Source organism: Watersipora subatra, chromosome 7 (assembly GCF_963576615.1).
Source record: "Watersipora subatra chromosome 7, tzWatSuba1.1, whole genome shotgun sequence".
NCBI classification, from domain to species: Eukaryota; Metazoa; Bryozoa; class Gymnolaemata; order Cheilostomatida; family Watersiporidae; genus Watersipora; species Watersipora subatra.
Window position 1 is genome coordinate 5,848,815 of NC_088714.1, and position 23,546 is coordinate 5,872,360.

The following is a 23,546-nucleotide window of genomic DNA, read 5'->3' on the forward strand; positions in this document are numbered from 1 at the left end:
TTTTACATGAAACAAATATGACTTTTAACCAATCAAGTTGAGTAAACAGACTATTCCAATTAGGAAAAGAATATCGATCACATTCTATGTGTACTTCTCATCATATTACTCTGGAAGAGACACTGGAGGAGCACTGCTAAGATTGCAACTTTTTCAGCATCAGCACATGAAAAGCCTCTAAATTGTCAGCTTTTCGAGTAATTCCCAAAGCTCATCCATATTTGCTATCAAGTGTGAAGGCTCTTATCAAAGGACGAATTCTAGATCTTACGTGAACTATAACCTCCATAGAATATCAATATTGTAACGAGAATCCAGCTGAAGCATAATGAAGCAGCTTCCTTAAATCTGAGGAAACAAAAATATGAGGTGAAAGAAAAATTTTGCAAATCATAGATTATCACAAGTAGATCTGTTGAACAAGTTGATTCTACGAATATAAGAGATATGGTTATAGTTCTATGGATGTTATAGAATGAAGGAGGAATAACTTTAAATTATATTTACAAAATGCCTTCAAAAATATACAGTAATTCATGATAAATAAACCCAATGAGCTGGGAGTACAGCGAGCTCAGGTGCTGTCTGACAAGTACAACAGGTAATATCAACACTCCATGGCAACTTGGAATAATCATCAAATTGCCAGCAGGAGAAACGCAGCAGACAAAAAAGATATTGACCTAGATACGGGGCAAGATAAGACGAGTCCGAATCATGAATATAAGGCCAAATGCCATCCCCAAGATTGTTATTATATACATGTCCCAAGAGGGGCCAAAATACAGCTGCGGATGAAAACTTGTGACTATATTCCACACGCTGCTTGCCTGCAAAAGAAAGCATGGTTGGACTAATACAGAAAATATTCCAATAGATTGTAATTCTTACACCATTGTTTACAGGCAGCGATGATGCTGACTAACATTGAAAGGAATACTAAACAGTATCAGATGAAGTAAATCAGTTGTTTCATGTAAAATACTGTAATGATGATGATATCATGATGGAACAGATAAGTCACAGTGGCGAACAGATTTTAACAAGTGCTCTTCTGATACAAAATAATTGTTACAGAAGAGAATAAAATTACTCAATCAAACTCTATCTTTTATTCTTCTAGCAACCTTTAACAAACAAAAGCTACATCATGAGAAATAGCGAGATAAGGGATGAGGTAAGTAACAAGGTAAGTAACAGCGTAAGCAACAGCGTAAGTAACAAGGTAAGCAATGAGGTAAGTAACAAGGTAAGTAACAACGTAAGTAATGAGGTAAGTAACGAGGTAAGTAATGAGGTAAGTAATGAGGTAAGTAATGAGGTAAGTAACGAGGTAAGTAACGAGGTAAGTAACGAGATAAGTAACAAGGTAAGTAATGAGGTAAGTAATGAGATAAGTAATATGGTAAGTAGTAAGATACATGTAAATAATAAGGTAAATATATGCCTACCCTACCAGTCATTAGAAATCTCTTATAAGAGTTGGTATTGAACTTACATCACTAAAGGCATCAATCTGAGAAAGGAAGCTGAGTCGGGCTAGTGCCAGAGTAACAGGTAGATATGCCTCCTTGCTCATCTCTGCTGCCATGTCATAGAATCTCTTAGCCAAGTGCAAGTCCTACAACAGACAATACGTTGTCAATGTCGGCTGGCAAGTGCCAATTGAACCTACATGTTGTACATATTGCTTAAGTTACTCTATAAGTAGATCACCTTTGTAAAATAAGTACACTAAGGCATAAAAGGATTCACAAATATTTGATAGCTGCTGACTGTGAGTTGTCTTACCTGTTTTAGTCCGAGACCGGCCTCATGCATGTAACCAAGATTGTACATAGCTTGGGCATTGCTTTGCTGTTCCCCAGCGACTCTGTAGTGTTGGATAGCCTGCTCATAGTCTACATCTGTACCAAGGCCATAATAATGATAGTCCCCTAACTTTATACGTGCCACTGTGGAACCTACAAAAGAGTTCCCTGCTGGGTACAATTCAACCTGTTACAGAACTTTTTTGAGCAGGTGCAGCGTTTAATTTTTCAACAGCTTAAAGGACTGAAAAACGGAGTGAATGATTATAAAACGCAATGCCAAAGACTACATTGTTGATGCATCAGCAAACGAGATATAGATGGGGTACTGTACTTTTCGGACTATTAGCCGCTACTTTTTTCTGATGATTTGAGCCATGCGGCTTATATAAGGGTGCGGCTAATCTGTGGCTTTTTCTTTCACCGCTAGGGCGCATTAACCAGAATCTCCGGTTAGTCCGCCTCTAGCGGTGAAAGAAAATACGAAACAATGCCTAATGGTACTGTTCCGTTAGGCACTAGGTTAAAAAGCGTCAGTTAATGCGAAACAGTACATTTAGGCACTGTTCCATTTTAAACAGCAAAGTTGCTGCCGCGTTAAAAAACACTGCACTGAGTCCTGCGGCCTATACAAAGGTGCGGCCTATGTATTGTTTTATTATCGTTTTTGGAAAATAAAGCAGATGCGGCATACATAGGGGTGCGGTGTATAGTCTGAAAAATACGGTAATAATATTTCAAAAAAAACCTATGAGGTATGTAAAGTATAAAAACCGGCAGACATCAAACAAATTAGGGCCGTCAATAGTAACAACCTCACAACACGCTATAACCCTAACCAACAACCATAAAATCTTGCAGACATATTTGTGGCACCCAAATGATATCACAGTATAACTCCACCTTGCCCAGCTGCCCTGGTCCACTGAAGCAAGGCTCGTCGGTATTTTTCATTGTCTGCGTAAGCATCAGTCTCGCCCGTATCTAGTATGTAGCCAACATTACTCTGGGCCACCTCATAGCCCAACTCTGCAGCCACAAGATACTTGAGCATAGCCACATCAACATAACCCTGCTTGTAGAAATCGAATCCTTCCATGAGCAGCTTCGACCAGGGTCCCCTCTCAGCTACATTTTTGTACAGCTGTATAACAGTAAATGGTATGTCTGTATAACAGTAGATGGGAAGTTTGTATGACAGTAAATGGCAGGTCTGTATAACAGTAAATGGCAGGTCTGTATAATAATAAATGACATGTCTGTATAACAGCAAATAGCAAGTTTATATAACAGTAAATGGCATGTCTGTATAACAACAAATGGCATGTCTGTATAACAGTAAATGACAAGTCTGTATGACAGTAAATGGCAGGTCTGTATCACAGTAAATGGCAAGTCTGTATAACAGTAAATAGCAAATCTGTGTGACAGTGAATGGCAAGTCTGTATGACAATGAATGGCAAGTCTGTATATCAAATGGTAAATCTGTATAACAGTAAATGGCAGGTCTGTATAACAGTAAATAGCAAGTCTGTATAACAATAAATGGAATGTCTGTATAACAGTAAATGGCAAGTCTGTATAGCAGTGAATGGCAGGTCTGCATCACAGTAAATTGGAAATCTGTATGACAGTGAATGGTAAGTCTGTACGACAGTAAATGGTAAATCTGTATAATAGTAAATAGCAAGTCTGTGTGACCGTGAATGGCAAGTCTGTATATCAGTCAATGGCAAATCTGTGTGACAGTGAATGGCAAGTCTGTATGATAATGAATGGCAAGTCTGTATATCAAAGAATGGTAAATCTGTATAACAGTAAATGGCAGGTCTGGATAACAGTAAACAGCAAGTCTGTATAACAGTAAATGGCAAGTCTGCAAGCCAAAGAATAAAAGTATGTATGACAGTGCTAATAAGCTTTTGTCATTGAATAGCAAATTTTACCGTAGTGACCAGTAAGTCGGTATAGCTGACAATAACATATCCACATACACAAGTTTGCTTCCTATACAGTTTAAAAATGCAAAACTTGGACAAAATGTCATGATGCAAATCAGAGTTGTAACTAAATTATACAAAATCATAACTAAAAAGAATTACTTTATTGGAATTGTGCTATAAAAGGTTTAAAGGTTGACTTGCAACAAAACTCACGTTACAGTTATTTGGTATCAAAAAATTCACCATGTCTTACTCTGTTGTGTTGTAGGTACCAAATATGTGAAAATGTGATTCCAAGCTCTAAAAAGCTCAAAAACGAAAAGCCGCCGTAGATTGGAATCTCTTCATTTCTCTGACGTGGTCATGAAATTTGGTTATTGTTTTGTCACGTGATGTTCTCACGTGAATTGAAAGGCCAATAAAAAGCTCAATATAAAACTTATCGTAGCACTAGTTTATGACAAACACTCCGGGTTTTACCGAAGACCCGTATCAAACATAGATGCTCGCTACTTTACAGTTTTGTTTCGGTTTGGTCTAATCGGCAAGTCGTAATCTGACCATGTGACCCAATACTTCGCAAATAATTTCTGCAGCACTTTTCGATTATCACAAGTGACCAACAGGCTCGTCATGATTATCAGACAATGATATGTACTCCTTCAGGCTAAGGCTAAAAAATTAAACGAATTTTTACGGTAAGTTATAAGATATCACTGCTAAAAGTGACAGCATTACAATGACGATAAAACAGACACGTAAGAACAATAAACATGGTTTTATTGAATGCGTTAAGCATATTTGTGAAAATATTTCGACGAATAAGGTTGCATGAAAGTGTAAACAGAAACCATCTCTCACAACTACATGTACATCACATTTGAGCCGTTTTGGAAAGAGAATCCAAACTACGGCGGTCTCGTGTGGCTGCGATTAACTGTTCGTTTTTTAGCTTTTAAGAGCTTGTAATCACGTTTCCACAGATTTTGCACCTACAACACAACAGAGTAAGACATGGTGAATCTTTTCATATCAAATAACTGTCATGTGAATTTTGTTGCAAGTCAACCTTTAATGATCATCTTCATAACGATTTATGGTTCATTATTAACATTATGAATAATTTAGTACATACAATATTAACAGTTAAAATTCATGTCTCAATATAGACTAGTTATTGCGGTTTTTACAATTGCTATACTATTCAGTTTAAAATAGGTGCGTTACTACTGTAGATTTATAGCATGTGTGTAGAATGAAACAAAGCTGTGATATTGCACAAGATTTCACTAAATTACACAATGTAGACAGCAGAACAAAATGATTGGGTGCAAAGTTTAGCCAAAGATTCTACCTCGACAGCGATGTGGCATGATCTCATAACACCCATACCAGCTGCGTGCATCTGGGCAAGATTAAAGAGACCTAGTACATTTCCACCTTGTGCCGCGAGATTAAAATACTTGAGAGCAAGCTTGGGCTCTAGTTTGACACCTCCTTCACCTCCTACAGCAAAAACATATCAGACATGCAGAACCTTTCCGGAAATGAGCTGGCGATAGCAAAACATTTCACTGCAACAGTCCAAGTCGAAGAGTCACATGTTTGAAGAGAATAAATAAGAAAGCAGTGAGGAGGTGACTGAATCCACTTACCCATGTTGTAAGCATAATATTGGGACATGTGGGTAATGAGCTGATATGCGGTACTAATATTTAACTTACAGTATTAAATCATCCACTCACATGAACAACATCCAGGTGTGATCGTTTTTTGATTAATTGAAGTGAGCATGAAATAAGAAAGTTTAGAATACAAACTCAAATATGACATATTCAGGTTTCAAATAGCTCACGAGACCTACTGAGTACATGAGACATACTGACTACACGAGACCTACTGAGTATACGAGACCCACTGAATACATGAGACCTACTGAATACATGAGACCTACTGAGAACATGAAACCTACTGAGTACAGGAGACCTACTGAATTTATGAGGCTTACTGAATACACAAGACCTACTGAGTACACAAGACCTACTGAGGACACTAGACCTACTGAAGAACATGAGACCTACTGAAGTAAATGAGACCAACTGAACACACAAGACCTACTGAATACATGAGACTTACTGAAGTACATGAGGCCGAGCTGAAGGTGTGCATCAACCCAGTTCTTCTCTGAAGACTTTTGAAAATAGTAGAATGCCTTCGCAGGGTCCTTAGCTACATGATGTCCCTTTAAGTATAGCATGCCAAGTCCACACTGGCCTATTGGATTTTCCTAAAACAAGTTTCAACCAGTAACAGTGGAGTAGTACGTATGTAGATTGAGAAGTGAGTAGGCGAGTAGAGTGAGTAGGTGGGTGGAGTGAGTAGGTGGGTGGAGTGAATATGTGAGTGGTGTGAGTAGGCGGGTAGAGTGAGTAGGTGGGTGGAGTGAGTAGGTGGGGAGTGAGTAGGTGGGGGAGTGAGTAAGTGGGTGGAGTGAGTACGTGGGTAAAGTGAGTAGGTAGGTGGAGTGAGTAGGTGGGTGGAGTGAGTAGGTGGAGTGAGTAGGTGGAGTGAGTAGGTGGAGTGAGTAGGTGGGCGGAGTGAGTAGGTGGGTGGAGTGAGTAGGTGGGTAGAGTGAGTATGTGGGTGGAGTGATAAGGTGGGTGGAGTGAGTGCGCTGGTGGAGTGAGTAAGTGGGTGGAGTAGCTAGAGTAACCTATAGATATTTAAATAAATAAGTCTTTACAGTCATTGCGAGAATCTAAATCTAGAACACATGTGACAGTAATACATACTATGAGGTACTAGAACACATCTGACAGTAATACATATTATGAGGTACTAAAACACATCTGACAGTAAGACATATTATGAGGCACTAAAACACATCTGACAGTAAAACATATTATGAGGTACTAGAACACATCTGACAGTAGGACATATTATGAGATACTAAAACACATCTGACAGTAATACATATTATAAGGTACTAGAACACATTTGACAGTAATACATATTATGAGGTACTAGAACACATATGACAGTAATACATATTATGAGGTACTAGAACACATCTAACAGTAATACATAGTATGAGGTACTAGAACACATCTGACAGTAATACATATTATGAGGTACTAAAACACATCTGACAGTAAGACATATTATGAGGCACTAAAACACATCTGACAGTAATACATATTATGAGATACTAAAACACATCTGACAGTAATACATATTATGAGGTACTAAAACACATCTGACAGTAATACATATTATGACGTACTAAAACAAATCTAACAGTAATACATATTATGAGATACTAAAACACATGTGACAGTAATACATATTATGAGGTACTAAAACACATGTGACAGTAATACATATTATGAGGTACTAGAACAAATCTGACAGTAATACATATTATGAGGTGCTAGAACACATCTGACAGTAATACATATTATGAAGTACCAAAATACATCTGACAGTAATACATAATATGAGGTACTAAAACACATGTGACAGTAGTACATATTATGACGTACTAAAACAAATCTAACAGTAATACATATTATGATATACTAAAACACATGTGACAGTAATACATATTATGAGGTACTAAAACACATCTGACAGTAATACATATTATGAGGTACTAAAACACATGTGACAGTAATACATATTATGACGTACTAGAACACATCTGACAGTAATACATATTATGGGATACTAAAACACATCTGACAGTAATACATATTATGAGGTACTAAAACACATCTGACAGTAATACACATTACGAAGTACTAAAACACATCTGACAGTAATACATATTATGAGGTACTAGAACACATCTGACAGTAATACATATTATGAAGTACTAAAACACATGTGACAGTAATACATATTATGAGATACTAAAACACATGTGACAGTAATACATATTATGAGGTACTAAAACACATCTGACAGTAATACATATTATGAGATACTAAAACACATCTGACAGTAATACATATTATGAGGTACTAAAACACATCTGACAGTAATACATATTATGAGGTACTAAAACACATCTGACAGTAATACATATTATGAGGTACTAGAACACATCTAACAGTAATACATATTATGAGATACTAAAACACATGTGACAGTAATACATACTATGAGGTACTAGAACACATCTGACAGTAATACATATTATGAGGTACTAAAACACATCTGACAGTAATACATATTATGAGATACTAAAACACATCTGACAGTAATACATATGAGGTACTAGAACACATCTGACAGTAGTACATATTATGAGGTACTAAAACACATCTGACAGTAATACATATTATGAGGTACTAAAACACATCTGACAGTAATACATATTATGAAATACTAGAACACATGTGACAGTCATATAGATGCCATGAGGTAGTAAAACAACAAACCTGTTCAGCAGATTTATAGAAGTATTCGTATGCTGTCTCATAGTCCTTCTCTACATTGCCCACACCTTCGGCGTACATTCTGCCGACATATGCATCAGCCATAGCATCTCCACCCTTAGATGCTTGTAAGAAGTAGTAGAAAGCTAAGTCGTAGTCAACAGTGATACCCCTTCCACCTTGGTAATACAGCTGACCCAGACCAACCTGCACAATAAAGGAAGTATAAACACTTATGTGTTACCTAGCAGTGACATATAAATACTCATATGTTACCTAGCAGGGACATATGAACACTCATGTGTTACCTAGCAGTGATGTATAAATACTCATGTATTACCTAGCAGTGACATATGAACACTCATGTGTTTATATGTCACTCACTGCGTCACTTTACCTAGCAGTGACGTATAAATACTCATGTGTTACCTAGTAGCGACAGATACATCAACAAAAACCGACAGTTATCCAACAGCAATGTATAAAGATATCTAGTCTGAATTCAAACAGTAGAATACAACCAAAGCTTTGAAATGACAACATTTGTACACATGTGATCTGAAAATAAGGTAGACAACCATGCGCAGTGCAGGGTAGTGTCACAGCTCTCACACAGATGCATGGACTGTATGTTATTGTTCTATATGCACAGGATATAGGCGTAGAGCCTGAACAATTTCGGCTAGAGGAGATGACACAGTTATATTGTAATTTGAGCATTGCTACTGAGGCAGGCATTTCCATATATAAATATCATAAAGTACGTTACTACTCAGGTATATTAGATAGTATGACTGCAAGAGAAGCTTTACTGAAATACTTGAAAAATGAACTATGTTAGTGAAAATTGGGTAGGGATGAATAGACATTTCACTAAGTCTACAAGATGGATTATACATATTCTATGGAATATGTATAATCCATTGATTCTATGATTCTATACATATTCTATGGCAAATGTATAGAATCACAGAGTTCACATACTCCAATTACTATAATTTCATTTCATCATTTGCTGAGTCTGCTCGCTGACTCACTCAGTTTCAGAGTTTGAGACCCGTTATTGCCATGTATTGTCCAACAGCAATTAGCAGGCGACTTTTAGGATAAACCATTTAAAATCAACACGACTATTCACACCCGCAACCCAACTCACACCAATATTTTAGTTTGTTTTCTCTGTCATGCAGAGATATTCTGTGATACGTTAAAATAATAAGTATGGACGAGGTAGAGCAGAATCCTTGGCTTCAAAGTAAATTGACAATGTAGGATCCCTAACCCTAATTTCGTTCCTTCTCACATGATTATGATTTTTACCTGCTGTTACAAACACAAACCTAATGTTCAATAACCATGTTTGTTGAAGAAATATAGCCCACCTGTGCTGAAGTGTCACCTTTATCAGCCAAGAATTGGTAATACTGGATGAGGTCATCATCAAGCACATTAGAAATAGAGGTCGTTGTAGCCTCAGCCTCGTCATATAGCCGAATTCTTTGTACAACTGGTCCACCGGTGACAGTGACTTGCTCAGCAACTGCAGCAGTAAGACAACACATTAATGTTCAGTGTCTTCTACACACCATAACAAGATGCAAATACATGCTATATGATAGCAATAAGACAACACATTAATGTTCAATGTCCTCTACACACCATAACAAGATGCAAATACATGCTATATGATAATCGTAAATGTATGACACAGAAAACCACTGCAGATGTCTAATAGCAAATAACGAAAGAGTTTTAGGCATATACGTGTAAATTATTATCAAATATCAGAACAGTAAAGGCTAGATCATACTATATTGCTGTATGTTGGTGTTGTCCTTCAATGATTATCCATCGAGTATGTGCACTGTAAACCGATGGCATACATCGACAACTATTGCAGCTGTCAAATTTTCCCAATAATTCGGCAAACATCCATGACAACCTGTGCAATGTGCCCCACTTCAGTGATGGGGATTAGCTGTCACGGCTTAATTGATCTATATTTTCTTATATAACAGTTGCTGCGAGACCAGTACTTCATCATTGGCCATCGTGGATTGCTCGATTTATTTTATAACAGTTGCTGCGGGACCAGTATTTCATCATTTCTGCGACAGCATTGCATAATGAGAACGAAATGTTGCAGACTATTTGCTGATGTAAATATAGATGGGTCTGTGATAGCATGAACATTGTTATCATAGACAATCACCAAAGTGTAGTGTGATTAACACCAGCATACGGTGATATAGTCTGAACCAGCCTTAAGAGAGAGATATAACCTGTACAACAAAAAAGGCTTACCTCTGCGAGCAGCTTTACTATAGTATATTAGGGCAGTCTCACAGCTCGACTGTACTCCAACACCTGAGAGGTGACGATAACCCTGTATGCAGAGAAACAAGCAATGACAACTAAGATATCCGGCACCTGGTGGATAGTAAAACAACTCCTGTTCAGTTCTGTTCTAGTTTAAACTGTATCCTGAGTGTATTACTAAATCCAGAGTCTTGTATGAAAAACAGGCACATTAAAAGCTAGAATAAATATCACCTCGCTACTGCATGGTTACACCTGAGCAGAAAGTCACGGCAGCTTTGATTTCTTAAGAGTACGTTTGTTCCATTAAATGTGATGACTTAATAAACAAATTTCACATTTTCAAAAATTTCACATATCAATTCACTAAAATATATTTTTGGTTCGTTTGAAACTTTCAGTTGTTATACAAATGAGAGGCACTTTTTGTCCATATAAAATGACATGAAGCATTTTATATATCATTCTTTATATAATTAAATAGTAAATATTTATTTATATGTGTCACAAATAAATATATAAATTTCATACTTTAAAATCATTACTATAATAAGAGTTGTGTCCGTCTGAAGCCACGCTAAAAGAGTTAGAAGCAAAGATTGCCTCGTGTGGGAATCAAACTCAGATATTCCATTTTGCTGCCAGCCAGCTACCAACTGCGTCCCTCAACCACTTTGTCGATTTGAAGAATAATTGTACTGATAGTTATTACACCTGAGGATCTCTCACAGCACACGAGACTACCGGGCTACTAGTATTAATAATAACAACCATCTTGTTACATAGTGGAATAATTGTACTGATAGTTATTACACCTGAGGATCTCTCATGGCTCACGGGACTGCCAGCATACTAGTACAAATAATATTTACATGTATTTATATAAATATAAAATAAATATTTTATAATGCAGGCCTATATTAGTACAATATATTGAAATATTATATATTTTAATCTATATACATGTATATATTTCTCAAAGTATTTGTGTATGTGGATCCGTGTGTCATTCCGACTCTAGCTATTAAATCCTTGGAATAAAGAATCAATACTGAAGAAGATTTGATCTCAGACCCTACCGTTCACCAGTCTGACACCCTACCCAATACGCCCAGAGAATTAATGTTACCTTGCTGATATAAGTCGATATATGAGCGCAAATACCCAACGGCTTTGCATACCCCGCAGGGTGATTGTGTAAGTAAGTGATTGCCATTAGTTAGCTTACTAAAATTTTCCATTACTCTCATTACTTCTCATAGTTTATAAGCTGATTTTTAATGCTCGGGCAACGCCAGATAGCACAGCTAGTATATAATTTTATATATATATAAATATATATATGTAAAAGTAAATATATAAACAAGTTTATATATATTAAAATACTATATATTTAATGAGACCTACTCGAGTGCACTTGACCTACTGAGTACACGAGCCTACTCGAGTACACAAGCCTACTCGAGTACAGGAGACCTACTGAGTACACTTGATCTACTGAGTACACTTGACCTACTGAATACAGGAGACCTACTGAGTACAGGAGACCTACTCGAGTACATGAGACCTACTGAGTACACTTGACTTACTGAATACAGGAGACCTACTGAGTACAGGAGACCTACTGAGTACATGAGACCTACTGAGTACATGAGACCTACTGTGTACATGAGACCTACTCGAGTACATGAGACCTACTCGAGTACATGAGACCTACTGAGTACATGAGACCTACTGAGTACATGAGACCTACTGAGTACATGAGACCTACTGAGTACATGAGACCTACTGTGTACATGAGACCTACTCGAGTACATGAGACCTACTCGAGTACATGAGACCTACTGAGTACATGAGACCTACTGAGTACATGAGACCTACTGTGTACATGAGACCTACTCGAGTACACTTGATCTACTGAGTACACTTAACCTACTCGAGTACACTTAACCTACTGAGTACATGAGACCTACTCGAATGCACTTGATCTACTGAGTACACTTAACCTACTCGAGTACACTTAACCTACTGAGTACATGAGACCTACTCGAGTACACAAGCCTACTCGAGTACAGGAGACCTACTGAGTACACTTGATCTACTGAGTACACTTGACCTACTGAATACAGGAGACCTACTGAGTACAGGAGACCTACTCGAGTACATGAGACCGGCTCGAGTACACTTGATCTACTGAGTACGTGAGACCTACTGAGTACATGAGACCTACTGAGTACATGAGACCTACTGAGTACATGAGACCTACTGTGTACATGAGACCTACTCGAGTACATGAGACCTACTCGAGTACATGAGACCTACTGAGTACATGAGACCTACTGAGTACATGAGACCTACTGAGTACATGAGACCTACTGTGTACATGAGACCTACTCGAGTACATGAGACCTACTCGAGTACATGAGACCTACTCGAATGCACTTGATCTACTGAGTACACTTAACCTACTCGAGTACACTTAACCTACTGAGTACATGAGACCTACTCGAGTACATGAGACCTACTCGAGTGCACTTGATCTACTGAGTACATGAGACCTACTCGAGTACACTTAACCTACTGAGTACATGAGACCTACTCGAGTACATGAGACCTACTCGAGTACATGAGACCTACTCGAGTGCACTTGATCTACTGAGTACATGAGACCTACTCGAGTACATGAGACCTACTCGAGTACACTTGATCTACTGAGTACATGAGACCTACTGAGTACAGGAGACCTACTGAGTACTCGAGTAGGTCAAGTATATTAAAATACTATATATTTTAATATAGAATATTAAAATATTATATATTTTGATGTATAATATTAAATAGAACACACTTAAGTGAAAGAAATCTATCAATACAAAAAATCAGGTGAGATAGTTCTACTGCATTCTATGAATGCTCATAGTAGTTTGTCCGACACTTTAAGAGTGGTACACGAACTAACACAGAGAGTGCCCAGAGGCACCTGGTACACAAACAAACACAGAGTGTGCACAGAGACACCTGATACACAAACAAACACAGAGAGTGCCCAGAGGCACCTGATACACAAACAAACACAGAGAGTGCCCAGAGGCACCTGATACGCAAACAAACACAAAGAGTGCACAGAGACACCTGGTACACAAACAAACACAGAGAGTGCCCAGAGGCACCTGATACACAAACAAACACAAGAAGTGCCCAGAGGCACCTGATACGCACCAGAATCATTTGAGCCAACTCGTCTCCTCCAAGAGCCGAAAAGGTAAAATATATGAGTGCCTTGGCTTGACTGGAGTTCACCTGTATGCCACTTGCGTGTATGATGCCAAGGCCCTGCAACAGTTCATTTCCATAATATGGAGGGTTAAGCCTGGTTGCCATATCGATTGCGAGACTCCGGCGGTAATATTGCGCGGCAAAACGCTTGTGACGCTAGGCTCGGCGGCTTATGTTCACATAAAGCTGCGTCGCTAATAACGGCATAAAAATGTTCGCTCGCCATGCCGTTTCCATAATGCTGACCTTCACCTGTACAGTGCATTTTGGGAAGGTTTTGCCTGCGGCTCTTCGCAAAATTTTAACATTTTTTGACTCAATGCGACCAATTCTAATTTATTGATCTTAATGAATTAGTCCTTTTGTCATTACATTTAGGCATCTGGAATAATAAAGAGAGATCAATGGATTACTACCCTTATAGATACCAACAAACAAGTTCCCTACCACTAGCAGAACGGTTTCAACTAACCAATCAGATTGCTAGATCTCACTAGCCAATAAAATGTTTAGCTTAACGAATACGTTCGATGACTATAAACAAAGCATTAAGCAAAAATAGAGAGTCAAAACTACTTAACTCTTTTACTACCAAATCACAGTAATCTTTTTCACTGTGACACAATTATATATTCGGTAAAACCTAATATTTGACAAGGGTGTATATAACTTCTCATAACGTTTGAACCACATGATCTATAACAAATGTTTTGATACCAAATTAATCAGCATAAAATTTTACATCAGAGGATGCCAAAAATAAATACCACAAATGTGTTGCAGAATGAGCTCAGACACTTTTTCAGCCATTTTCGAACAGACCGTGAGCGTGTCCGAGTGAGACACTATCAATATTGTTACAGCTTACAGCATTATTATTGTTATTATTATTACTGACAATTATGAAAATATTCAATCTCAGTAGTACTATTGTTGAACCAAAATCACCCATAGATTTAAAATTAATGAAAATTCGCAGCTGTAAAGCATCTGTCACAACGAATCATGTTGAGTAGAGGAAGGGATCAAAAAATGGTTTTTACAAAGGGAAACTACGCACAGATGAATAGTAAACATATTTTCTATTGGCTCAAAGCATGCAAATAATTGTTTCCTTTTGCTTAAGTCCAGATACTGTAGGGTAACAGATTAACTACTCACTAATGAAAAACAATTTATCCAAAGCCTGTTAAAGCCGCATCACTTGGCCATAAGCAAACGCTTTGCCGAGCTATGCTACGCGATTCGTGGAAGCAGCGGAGTTAGTATCTGTGTTGGCACGTAACAAAATTTGAAAAGCTCAAGTTAACAGAATCCTGCCAAACAAAGACTTTAATAGATGAACATAACATTATGTCTCAAATATCTGATACTGGTTTATGGCACACTTTGATCACACTGGTAGAGAGTTACTTACTAGTTGCCCACGTGGGTTTCCCTCAATGCTGAGTTGCTCAAACATCTCAAGAGATCTAGAAATGTTGCGAGTCAAATAGTCACCAAAGAGGAAAGAGAAAGCGACGAGTTCCCGGGACTTTGTATGATTTAGAGCTGCCGCACCAGCTAAAAGTCTATAGGCTCTGCAACACATGATAAGTCTCTAAAAGTCTATAAGCTCTACAACATATGATAAGTCTATAAAAGTCTATAGACTCTACAACACATGATAAGTCTATAAAGGTCTATAGGCTCTACAACAACATGATAAGTCTCTAAAAGTCTATAGGCTCTGCAACACATGATAAGTCTCTAAAAGTCTATAAGCTCTACAACATATGATAAGTCTATAAAAGTCTATAGACTCTACAACACATGATAAGTCTATAAAGGTCTATAGGCTCTACAACAACATGATAAGTCTCTAAAAGTCTATAGGCTCTAGAACACACGATAATTTTCTAAAAGTCTATAGACTCTACAACACATAATAAGTCTATAAAAGTTTCTAGGCTTTTCAACACATGATAAGTCTCCAAAGGTCTATAGGCACTACATATTATTGCATAACATAAAAAAAATGTGAGCTAATTGATAAAGTAACAGCCTCCATTTTTTTGTTTCACAAATATATACAGTGAAACTCGGATAACTCAACCTTCAAGGGACCGAGCAAAAGTGTTCGAATTATCAGAGTGTTCAAGCTATCAGAGTACTGTCACAAGTCCATGTATTCACTTATTTATTAGTAGATACATGAACATATACAAACTATAATAGAAATCAAAAGCACAAATGGCTTGTTTCAAATTAAATGCTTCTAATGTAAAGTTTAAAACGTTTTTATCAAAAAGTATAGAGATTTTTCTATCACTTGAGATTGGTTTGTTGTTTGAGGTGATGTTATTGCCAGGACGTTTTTTAGATTGACATTGGCAAAACTTGATCGTTGCTGAAATGCTCAAAGAAAAGACATCTTTTTCTTTTGAGCGTTTTACCCACGATCAATTTTGCCGATATTTCTTGAAGTTTATGGAAAGATTACCTTACTTTACCTGGGATTCGTTAAGAGCAACACTCCGAGGCAGTTCAATTAAAAGTTTTACGAGGTTTAACAGTACATTGTATATCACTCACGCTTTTTGAATGGATACTTATTGAATGTACACACGTATTCTGTGTTTAGGTCAAACGATGAATAGTTTTTTTAGCTAAGAAAACGTATACGTTTAATAAAAACAAATTTTAAGACGTTTTAAACATTCAACATTCCGACGTTGATTCAACACGGAATCAACTTCGGAAAAATATTCGTCACGGGCTAGCCGGGTCACGCACTCAAGGATTTTCGCCACGCACATACAAAACAACATGCGATTTTTGTTTTGTATGTGCGTGGCGAAAATCCTTGCGCCCGTGGCCGGGCCAGTCCGCGCTATTAATCGTATAGCAGTATAAATCAAATTTCACTAAACCTTTAGAACAGTCGTTGACAAAAATATTTTGCCGATGGAGGTAATAACGACGCTTATGAATTACGAAAAGTTGAGGTTTACCTCTATGGCTTGGAATAAAGTGATTTTCTAAAGCGATAGCAACCGTTTCGGTAGCCGTTGGGCAAAAAACAGTTCGTTATAACAGTGTTGAATTCGAGTTATATAGAGCCATTTATCATTGCGTGGGAACGGACCAAGCAAATCCAGTCGAGTTAACCATGTGTTCGCTATATCCGAGGGCGAGTTATCCATGTTTCACTGTATATTGATGTTAATCATAGTTGTCGCGGGAGATTCTCATACACCCTGCGCTGAAAAGGCAGCTATATCTGAAAACGAGGATTGAGAGAAAATTTAAGAGCAAACAGTTGATAGAGCAAAGAGAGCTTACTTACTTTCTACCAGAGGAAAGAGTCCCAGTAGTCAGTAGTTTCTGCCCTTCATCGTACAATTCCTTGGCTAAAATATCAAGGGAATAGAAGCTCCAAGCCTACTAGGAGAATTTTAGCATCCCGTAATCAGTGAACTACCTGAATATTAAAAACTCGATATTACCAACATTCTATGACAAAGTTAGTAATATCACTCACCTTCCTCTTGCTCTGGAGTGAGAGGCATTTCCTCCAGCTCTTCCTCACCTTCATCATCATTCACACTCTCCTCACCGGTATCCTCCTCGGTATCCTCCTCGGTATCTCTCTGTGATTGAGGCAAACCAGCCCCATGAGATTCATCATTAGTTGAAGGGGTGGCGGGAAGACCGGGCACAGGTCCAGTTTTTGGTTGACCGCCCTCTGATATGAAGGTGGTCTCAGATGCATCTTTTGGTTCCGGTATGTGCCATTTAATATTCTCTACAAGATTATAAGAAAAAACATTCACTCTGCATTATCCATCCAGAACTGTGGTCTTGCAGGAAAACATGCTACCATCACATTGAAGTACACACGTGAGGCATTTCATCTCATGCTAGCAATTAGAGATAAGCTTTCACAAAATGTAAGTAGATTTTATCAAAAGGTGTCAGCATTTGTCAATCATTTGCGATAGTTGTTGATGTTTGAGGTGATCTAACTGCCAGGACGTTTCAAGACAAAAATCGACAAAACTTGATCGTGGTTAAACCGCTGAGAAGATACGCGCTGAAATGGCGTCACTAGTCGCCGCTATAGCTGATATCGGCTATTGTGTTCAAGCTGCAGCGCTAAACGTCTCTGTTCGGTTCGGTCTCTTTGCGACTCATTAGATCATAATAACACTTTCACCGGAATCTCAGTGTTTTAACCGCGATCAACTTTCACTGATTTTAATCTAGAAACATCCTGGCAGTCAGATAGCCCCAAACATGAAAACAATTGCAAATGATAGAATAGTACCGATACTGTCGAATAAAGTCTACTGAAATTTTATGTAAGTTATATTTAACGTTATAAAGTGAATAAAACTACTATTGTGGGACAGTTAATATTACTTTGCTGACATGTTAATAACCCTATCAAGTCCATAAAATTTATCATGAAATCGAGGAATGATAAATCGAAGCCACAAGCAACAGCAACGCGAAGAGGCAAGTCAAAGACTGAATGAAAAGCCTGTGAGAACATTAGAGCAATGTCTAGAGCTCCTTAACAAAAAGCCAGACTCACAGCGGCTCTGCAACTGAAACAAATCTTACCATCTGGAGCTTTAACGTAACTTTGATGTTGCAGCGTCGTGGACCATAGCTGACTAGTCTTGGACCACTCTTGCTGCCAGATGTCTATCTGATATTTGACGCTGCCAGGCAGCTTTTTGTATGTCATTGTATATATCAAAAGCACATTCTGGTCATCGTGCTTTTTCTCAGTGTGTACGCTCTCTACAAGCTCTTTCCTCACTCCGGAAGCAACAAAAATGTCTGGAGCGTCAAAACGCTCTACAAATAGCGATAAATTTGTAACCTTGAAATCAGTTTCACATGCCGAAAGGAACTCATGGTGGTTAGCAGCTCTAGTTTAGCAACAATTGCTGTTAATTTAGAATAAAGAACAATATCTTACATTCCTTAGCACAGTAATACTAACACTAAGACACAACGAGGAATGATTCAGCATTAGAAGAGGTATGACATGATAACTTGCATAACTTTTACACTGTTATATCTTCAAAGATATATAAGGTTGATTGTAACTATATATCTTGCATAAAATATATAACTTGTATATCATACAATAAAGTATAGGCTAAAAGTCAGCATAAAGTGCTCAATACTTAAGTAGAGCTTACTATAAATTTGGTAAAAAGTTTATTAAAATTTGACTAAGTATAAAAGTTACTAAAAGTTTCATATTACACAAAAGGTGTTTAACACTTATCAGATAAAATGCTTAGTGAGGACTATACACAAAATTCTGCATTAGCTGGTTAACTTAAATTAATAGCTGAGCTTCTATTTCAGTTGACCCGCTAATGCAGAATTTTATGTATAGTCCTCACTAAGCATTTGATCTGATGAGTGTTACACACCTTTTGTGTCATATGAAACTTTTAGTAATTTTTATGCTTAGTCAAATTTTAATAAATTTCTTACCAAATTTAGAGCTTGTATACCATATAAGAAGTTAGTTTAACTTAGACATTGTCTAGGAGGTAACCATTATTTATACACCATTGAAAAGTCTATCATAACTTATAAAGTACTATCTACTTGCCTCTGTTCGCCTGCCATTCGTTCAGAGGGATGAAAAAAATTCTGACGACAATTCATTTTAATTGCTGAGCACGCAATACTCCATATGTGTGCATATAATGAACAATTAAATAATTGGGCTATTTTCATACTTTAATAATAAATAAAAATGGAAGAGTTTCCATGTGCTGTCATTGCAACACTTGAATGAGCTTGATAAAAACAAAACAAATATTCTACTAATATTAAACTGCTGAATTCTGAGCTATTATAACAGTGATATAATATTGCTCAAACTGATCGGCAATAGCACAAAAAGACTGGTATTTTCTAGCAATGCATATCCATAACAACGAACTCATAATTATATTATTGACAACATTTGTTTATGTTATGAATAGTAGGCTATTTTAAACAAGGTTCTTCACAAAGCAACACAAATGATACATAACAATTTGGTTGCCTATCACAATACAACTGAATATTTACTTAACCAAACTTAACGTTTACCATTTATCTGTGTTACAGTCTGTGGGAAAGTGTGCTAAACAATCACAGCAGTTGCACAAAAATTACTTGTGAATAAAGTATAGGATTAGGTTGTATGCCTCATGGCAATTTTAGTAAAACACATGTAATCTGCCTCTGTCAAACCTTCTTTAATACCCAATGTTAAACCTGCCACCATCTCTGTTTATTTAAATAATTACCATCTAATTCTTCATCCGGATCCGCAACTCTCGAATCCAATTCATCCATCCCCCAATCAGATTCATCAACAGGAAGCTCCGAAAGAGCATCAGCTACTTCTGGTGGCAGCATGGCTGGATCCCCAGGCTGCACCGAGTCTTTCGTTGGCTGAGAAGCAGATTCTTCACCATATTCTCCTTTGGAAAACTAAAAACAATGGAATAACCATGTGAACCAGAACTAAGCTTTGTGTTCAGTAGGTAATACTCCTTGCAACTTCTCAATGTACCAGATGATCAGATCACCTTTAGCAGCAACACACAGTAGATACAAGTTAGAATGTTTCACACCTGTAACGAATTGTAACTTTTCATTCTGGAGCTAGCTATTTGACTCATGGGTGCAGCAGAAGTATGAATTTAAACTTTTGCCATTTTGAAAGTAAGCCAGACCACCTATTCCGGTGGAACAAAAGCACCAGCACCAACGTGACAAATCCATAGAGACTTTAGGGGAGGGGAGTGAAGTCTCTGTTCATTTCAACTCTAAGCTAATCTCTCAACAAGACACCCCTTACCTCTTTACGAGGATCATGCCTTTTGGGAGGCTTTGCTTGTTCATGTTGTTGCGTTGGTTCTTCTCCTATTACTGGAACCACGACCTTCGCGCCACCAGCTACAGGAACTTGAATTTCCTCTTCATGTGTACTCTCAATGGTTTCATCTAGGTCATCATTTTTTTTTGACTCTTCAGCAATTCCATTTGTTATGCATAGAATTAACAAAACTAGCAATGTCCTCACCATTGTCTGGAGCTACAAAATGAAAACAATATATATTTATAATTTATAAATCCCGAAGGTACACCAACCAGAATAAGTGGTATGCAGTAGAAAAAAGAGATAATTGCGGTAATCTATTAAAAGAATTTCTTCTGCCCTTTTGTCCCTATTCGGGGTAGACTAATCTGAAATATTGATTTGGTGGCGAAGGCAATTTTATGTCAGAAGCCTTCTCAGGTAACGCAAATAGCCTTTTTTGGGATTGAAACCTAAACCTGTCATTCACAGGTCAGGAGCTCTAAAGGACTAAGATTTGGCAAATCTTGATCTACTTAAAATACAATCTTTTGAGAACATTACAGAAATACTGGCAGAAAAGACCAGTACGACAACACAAAGTTGTAAATTTAATGTGACAAAAATGAACTTGTTGATAACATTTAACATTAAAATGAACTTGGTATAACCACCCAAACAATGAAAGCTTCAATGTTAGTTTTCGCTCAGATCTGATATACAATAGATTTATCAGCATCAAAGTATGTTTTTAACTTGTTCACATCACTGACTGATGGCTTTGCAATTGATAGTGCATGTAGCTTTACATGTGTTTTATTGATCTAAATAGCAAATTGCTACAGATACATGTAGATATGTAAAACACATTTATAACTGAATGATGGCAGCATCTCTTGAGTTTTGTACCGATCATGATGATCACACCAGCAAAGAGAAATTTGCTATTACACTTTAAGTACTCCCTTTCGAGAGAAAAAATCCAATGAAACAAAAGTAACTGATGTGTTCTGTCTACAAGAAATATGATGTAGGACAACTTTTGATAGTTTTGAATAGCATTTTCTTAGTTGCAAATTACTTATATATGTTTAGAAGGTATCTATTTTTCAAATACCAATATTAAATGAAAATTACAGTGCTTCATCAGCTTTAAAAGTAGAAATTATAGATGCAGAAATGGTTGTGGCCTATCAAAAACAATTTCACTCAAAGTAATAGAATCAAAAGTGTTTTGAATTAGACAACCTCCGCGCATAATAGCAGTCACCACATTTTCCATATCTGATACTTTTACAGAACTTTGTCTATAAGAATCTGAACCCTAACAGAGTAAAAATGTTACAAATTGAATTATCGGTAAGATAAATTAGGTAGCCTATTTAGCATTAAATTATGCTATTAAATTTCTCCAATTGCATATTGGTATGGTATACTTTCTATGATTATAAACTATGTCGGGTTTTTATTTAAATATTTCAAAAACAATTTGCGTTTAATACTGATAGCTTCCAAGTTAAAAAACACAAAAGAGTAAAAATTTTTTCAACTAGAAATATAAAAACATCTGGTTTTTGTTACATTAATTTTCATTTCAACTTAAGATAGAAGCATTGAGGTCGTATAGCTCATAAAAACCATAAGATGACATCAAGAAATACACAAACCGGTGCAACGCCAACTCAAATGTCCAAAATATACAACTATTAAAATGTTACTATACTGTTAAGTCCCAAAGAAAGCTTAACAACTTGCCATATAGTCCGATAAAGTTTAACCTTGTATGGAAACATCACCAAAACAAGTCTATACAAACAGGGAGTGATGCCAGATCGCAAGGTATACACCCAATACGAACAAACAACATGACGCCCAAGACATCAAAAAATCTAATAACTAGAAAAGCCACAGCAAGCAAATTAGAAATGCCAAAATGGAAGATATCTATCGCAAAAGATGAGTCAATCACCCTGCCAAAAAACTACCAAAAGAAATTAGACTTCCGCCAGACAAGACCTGAATGCCAGTAATTAGTCACGAACTCCACCCTACATTTTTACATCACACACACCAGCTGGAGACTTATGCAAACAAGGTACCTCTAACACCTGACATAAATCATTGAACCTAACACTCAACCTACTTCCCACAGGCCAGCCTTCCCACATGCTAGACAACTATAAAAGAAAACTGCTCGAATGACTCATCCTCTTCTCCAAATGCCAGCAGAACTCTCTCTCTCTTTCCCGAAGGCCTGCTGAGGCTCTCTTCCTCTTTGCCTGCTGAGGATCTTTTTGAAGCCTGTGGAGTCCCCTCCATCATCAGCTCATCCTCCTCTCTTTTACTATCTCAACTGCTGAGCCGCTATATTTAAGGACTGTCATGACTTTCGTTTGACTGTTGAGACATGCAGTCGTACGGGACCCAACAAACGAACATGGACGATCGTTTGAGTAAGGATGTAACTTTTATTGGCTATTTTAACCTTTTGTCATCAATATTAGTTTTAGATTTTTTATATGTGTATTTTAATTCTTTGACTTATAGGATAGAGAAGTATCTTTTACCAGTAAATATCGGTATTGCTTGCAACAACTAAACACATTCACTAGTAGCTGAACCAGTAATAATCAGATTAGTTCACACAAGCTACGCAAAAGTCCACAACTAAACATTGTCAAAATAGAATAAGATGACAAAGCGAATTTAACACTGATGATGTATATGGATTCGGATTACTTCTGCATAACATAAATCTTCCATAAACGCTCACAACAACCTTATCAGTGATGCAAGTCTTAAATAAAACCAACGGCCAACCAAAAGGTTCATGGTTTTTTCGAGTATTTGCTGAATTCGTTTTGACGAATTCTACTTTTCTTATTACTG

At 37.2% G+C, this 23,546-nt stretch overlaps 1 protein-coding gene across 1 annotated transcript; it reads right to left on the bottom strand.

The window, feature by feature from the left end:
* Window positions 1–34: 34 nt before the first annotated feature.
* Window positions 35–22,976, bottom strand: LOC137400367 (protein sel-1 homolog 1-like). The gene is made up of 17 exons (XM_068086695.1): window positions 22,836–22,976; window positions 20,658–20,894; window positions 20,101–20,287; window positions 18,398–18,637; window positions 17,313–17,576; window positions 17,118–17,181; window positions 15,207–15,369; window positions 13,733–13,846; window positions 10,499–10,580; window positions 9,577–9,734; window positions 8,198–8,401; window positions 5,892–6,042; window positions 5,110–5,261; window positions 2,715–2,955; window positions 1,792–1,964; window positions 1,499–1,621; window positions 35–830 (listed from the first exon to the last, which is right to left on the bottom strand). The coding sequence occupies exons 1-17, from the start codon at window positions 22,974–22,976 to the stop codon at window positions 684–686; spliced, it is 2,841 nt and encodes a 946-aa protein (XP_067942796.1). The 3' UTR covers window positions 35–683.
* Window positions 22,977–23,546: the final 570 nt, after the last annotated feature.

What these genes read in the sequence shown, in the direction of transcription:
- LOC137400367 (XM_068086695.1), bottom strand. Translation starts at nt 22,976, where the DNA reads ATGGAGGGGACTCCACAGGCTTCAAAAAGATCCTCAGCAGGCAAAGAG. An exon ending in ACTCTTTCCTCTGGTAGAAA is followed by an intron (nt 15,370 to 17,117) that starts GTAAGTAAGCTC and finishes CATGTGTTGCAG; the next exon opens with AGCCTATAGACTTTTAGCTG. An exon ending in GACCAGGGCAGCTGGGCAAG is followed by an intron (nt 1,965 to 2,714) that starts GTGGAGTTATAC and finishes ACTCTTTTGTAG; the next exon opens with GTTCCACAGTGGCACGTATA.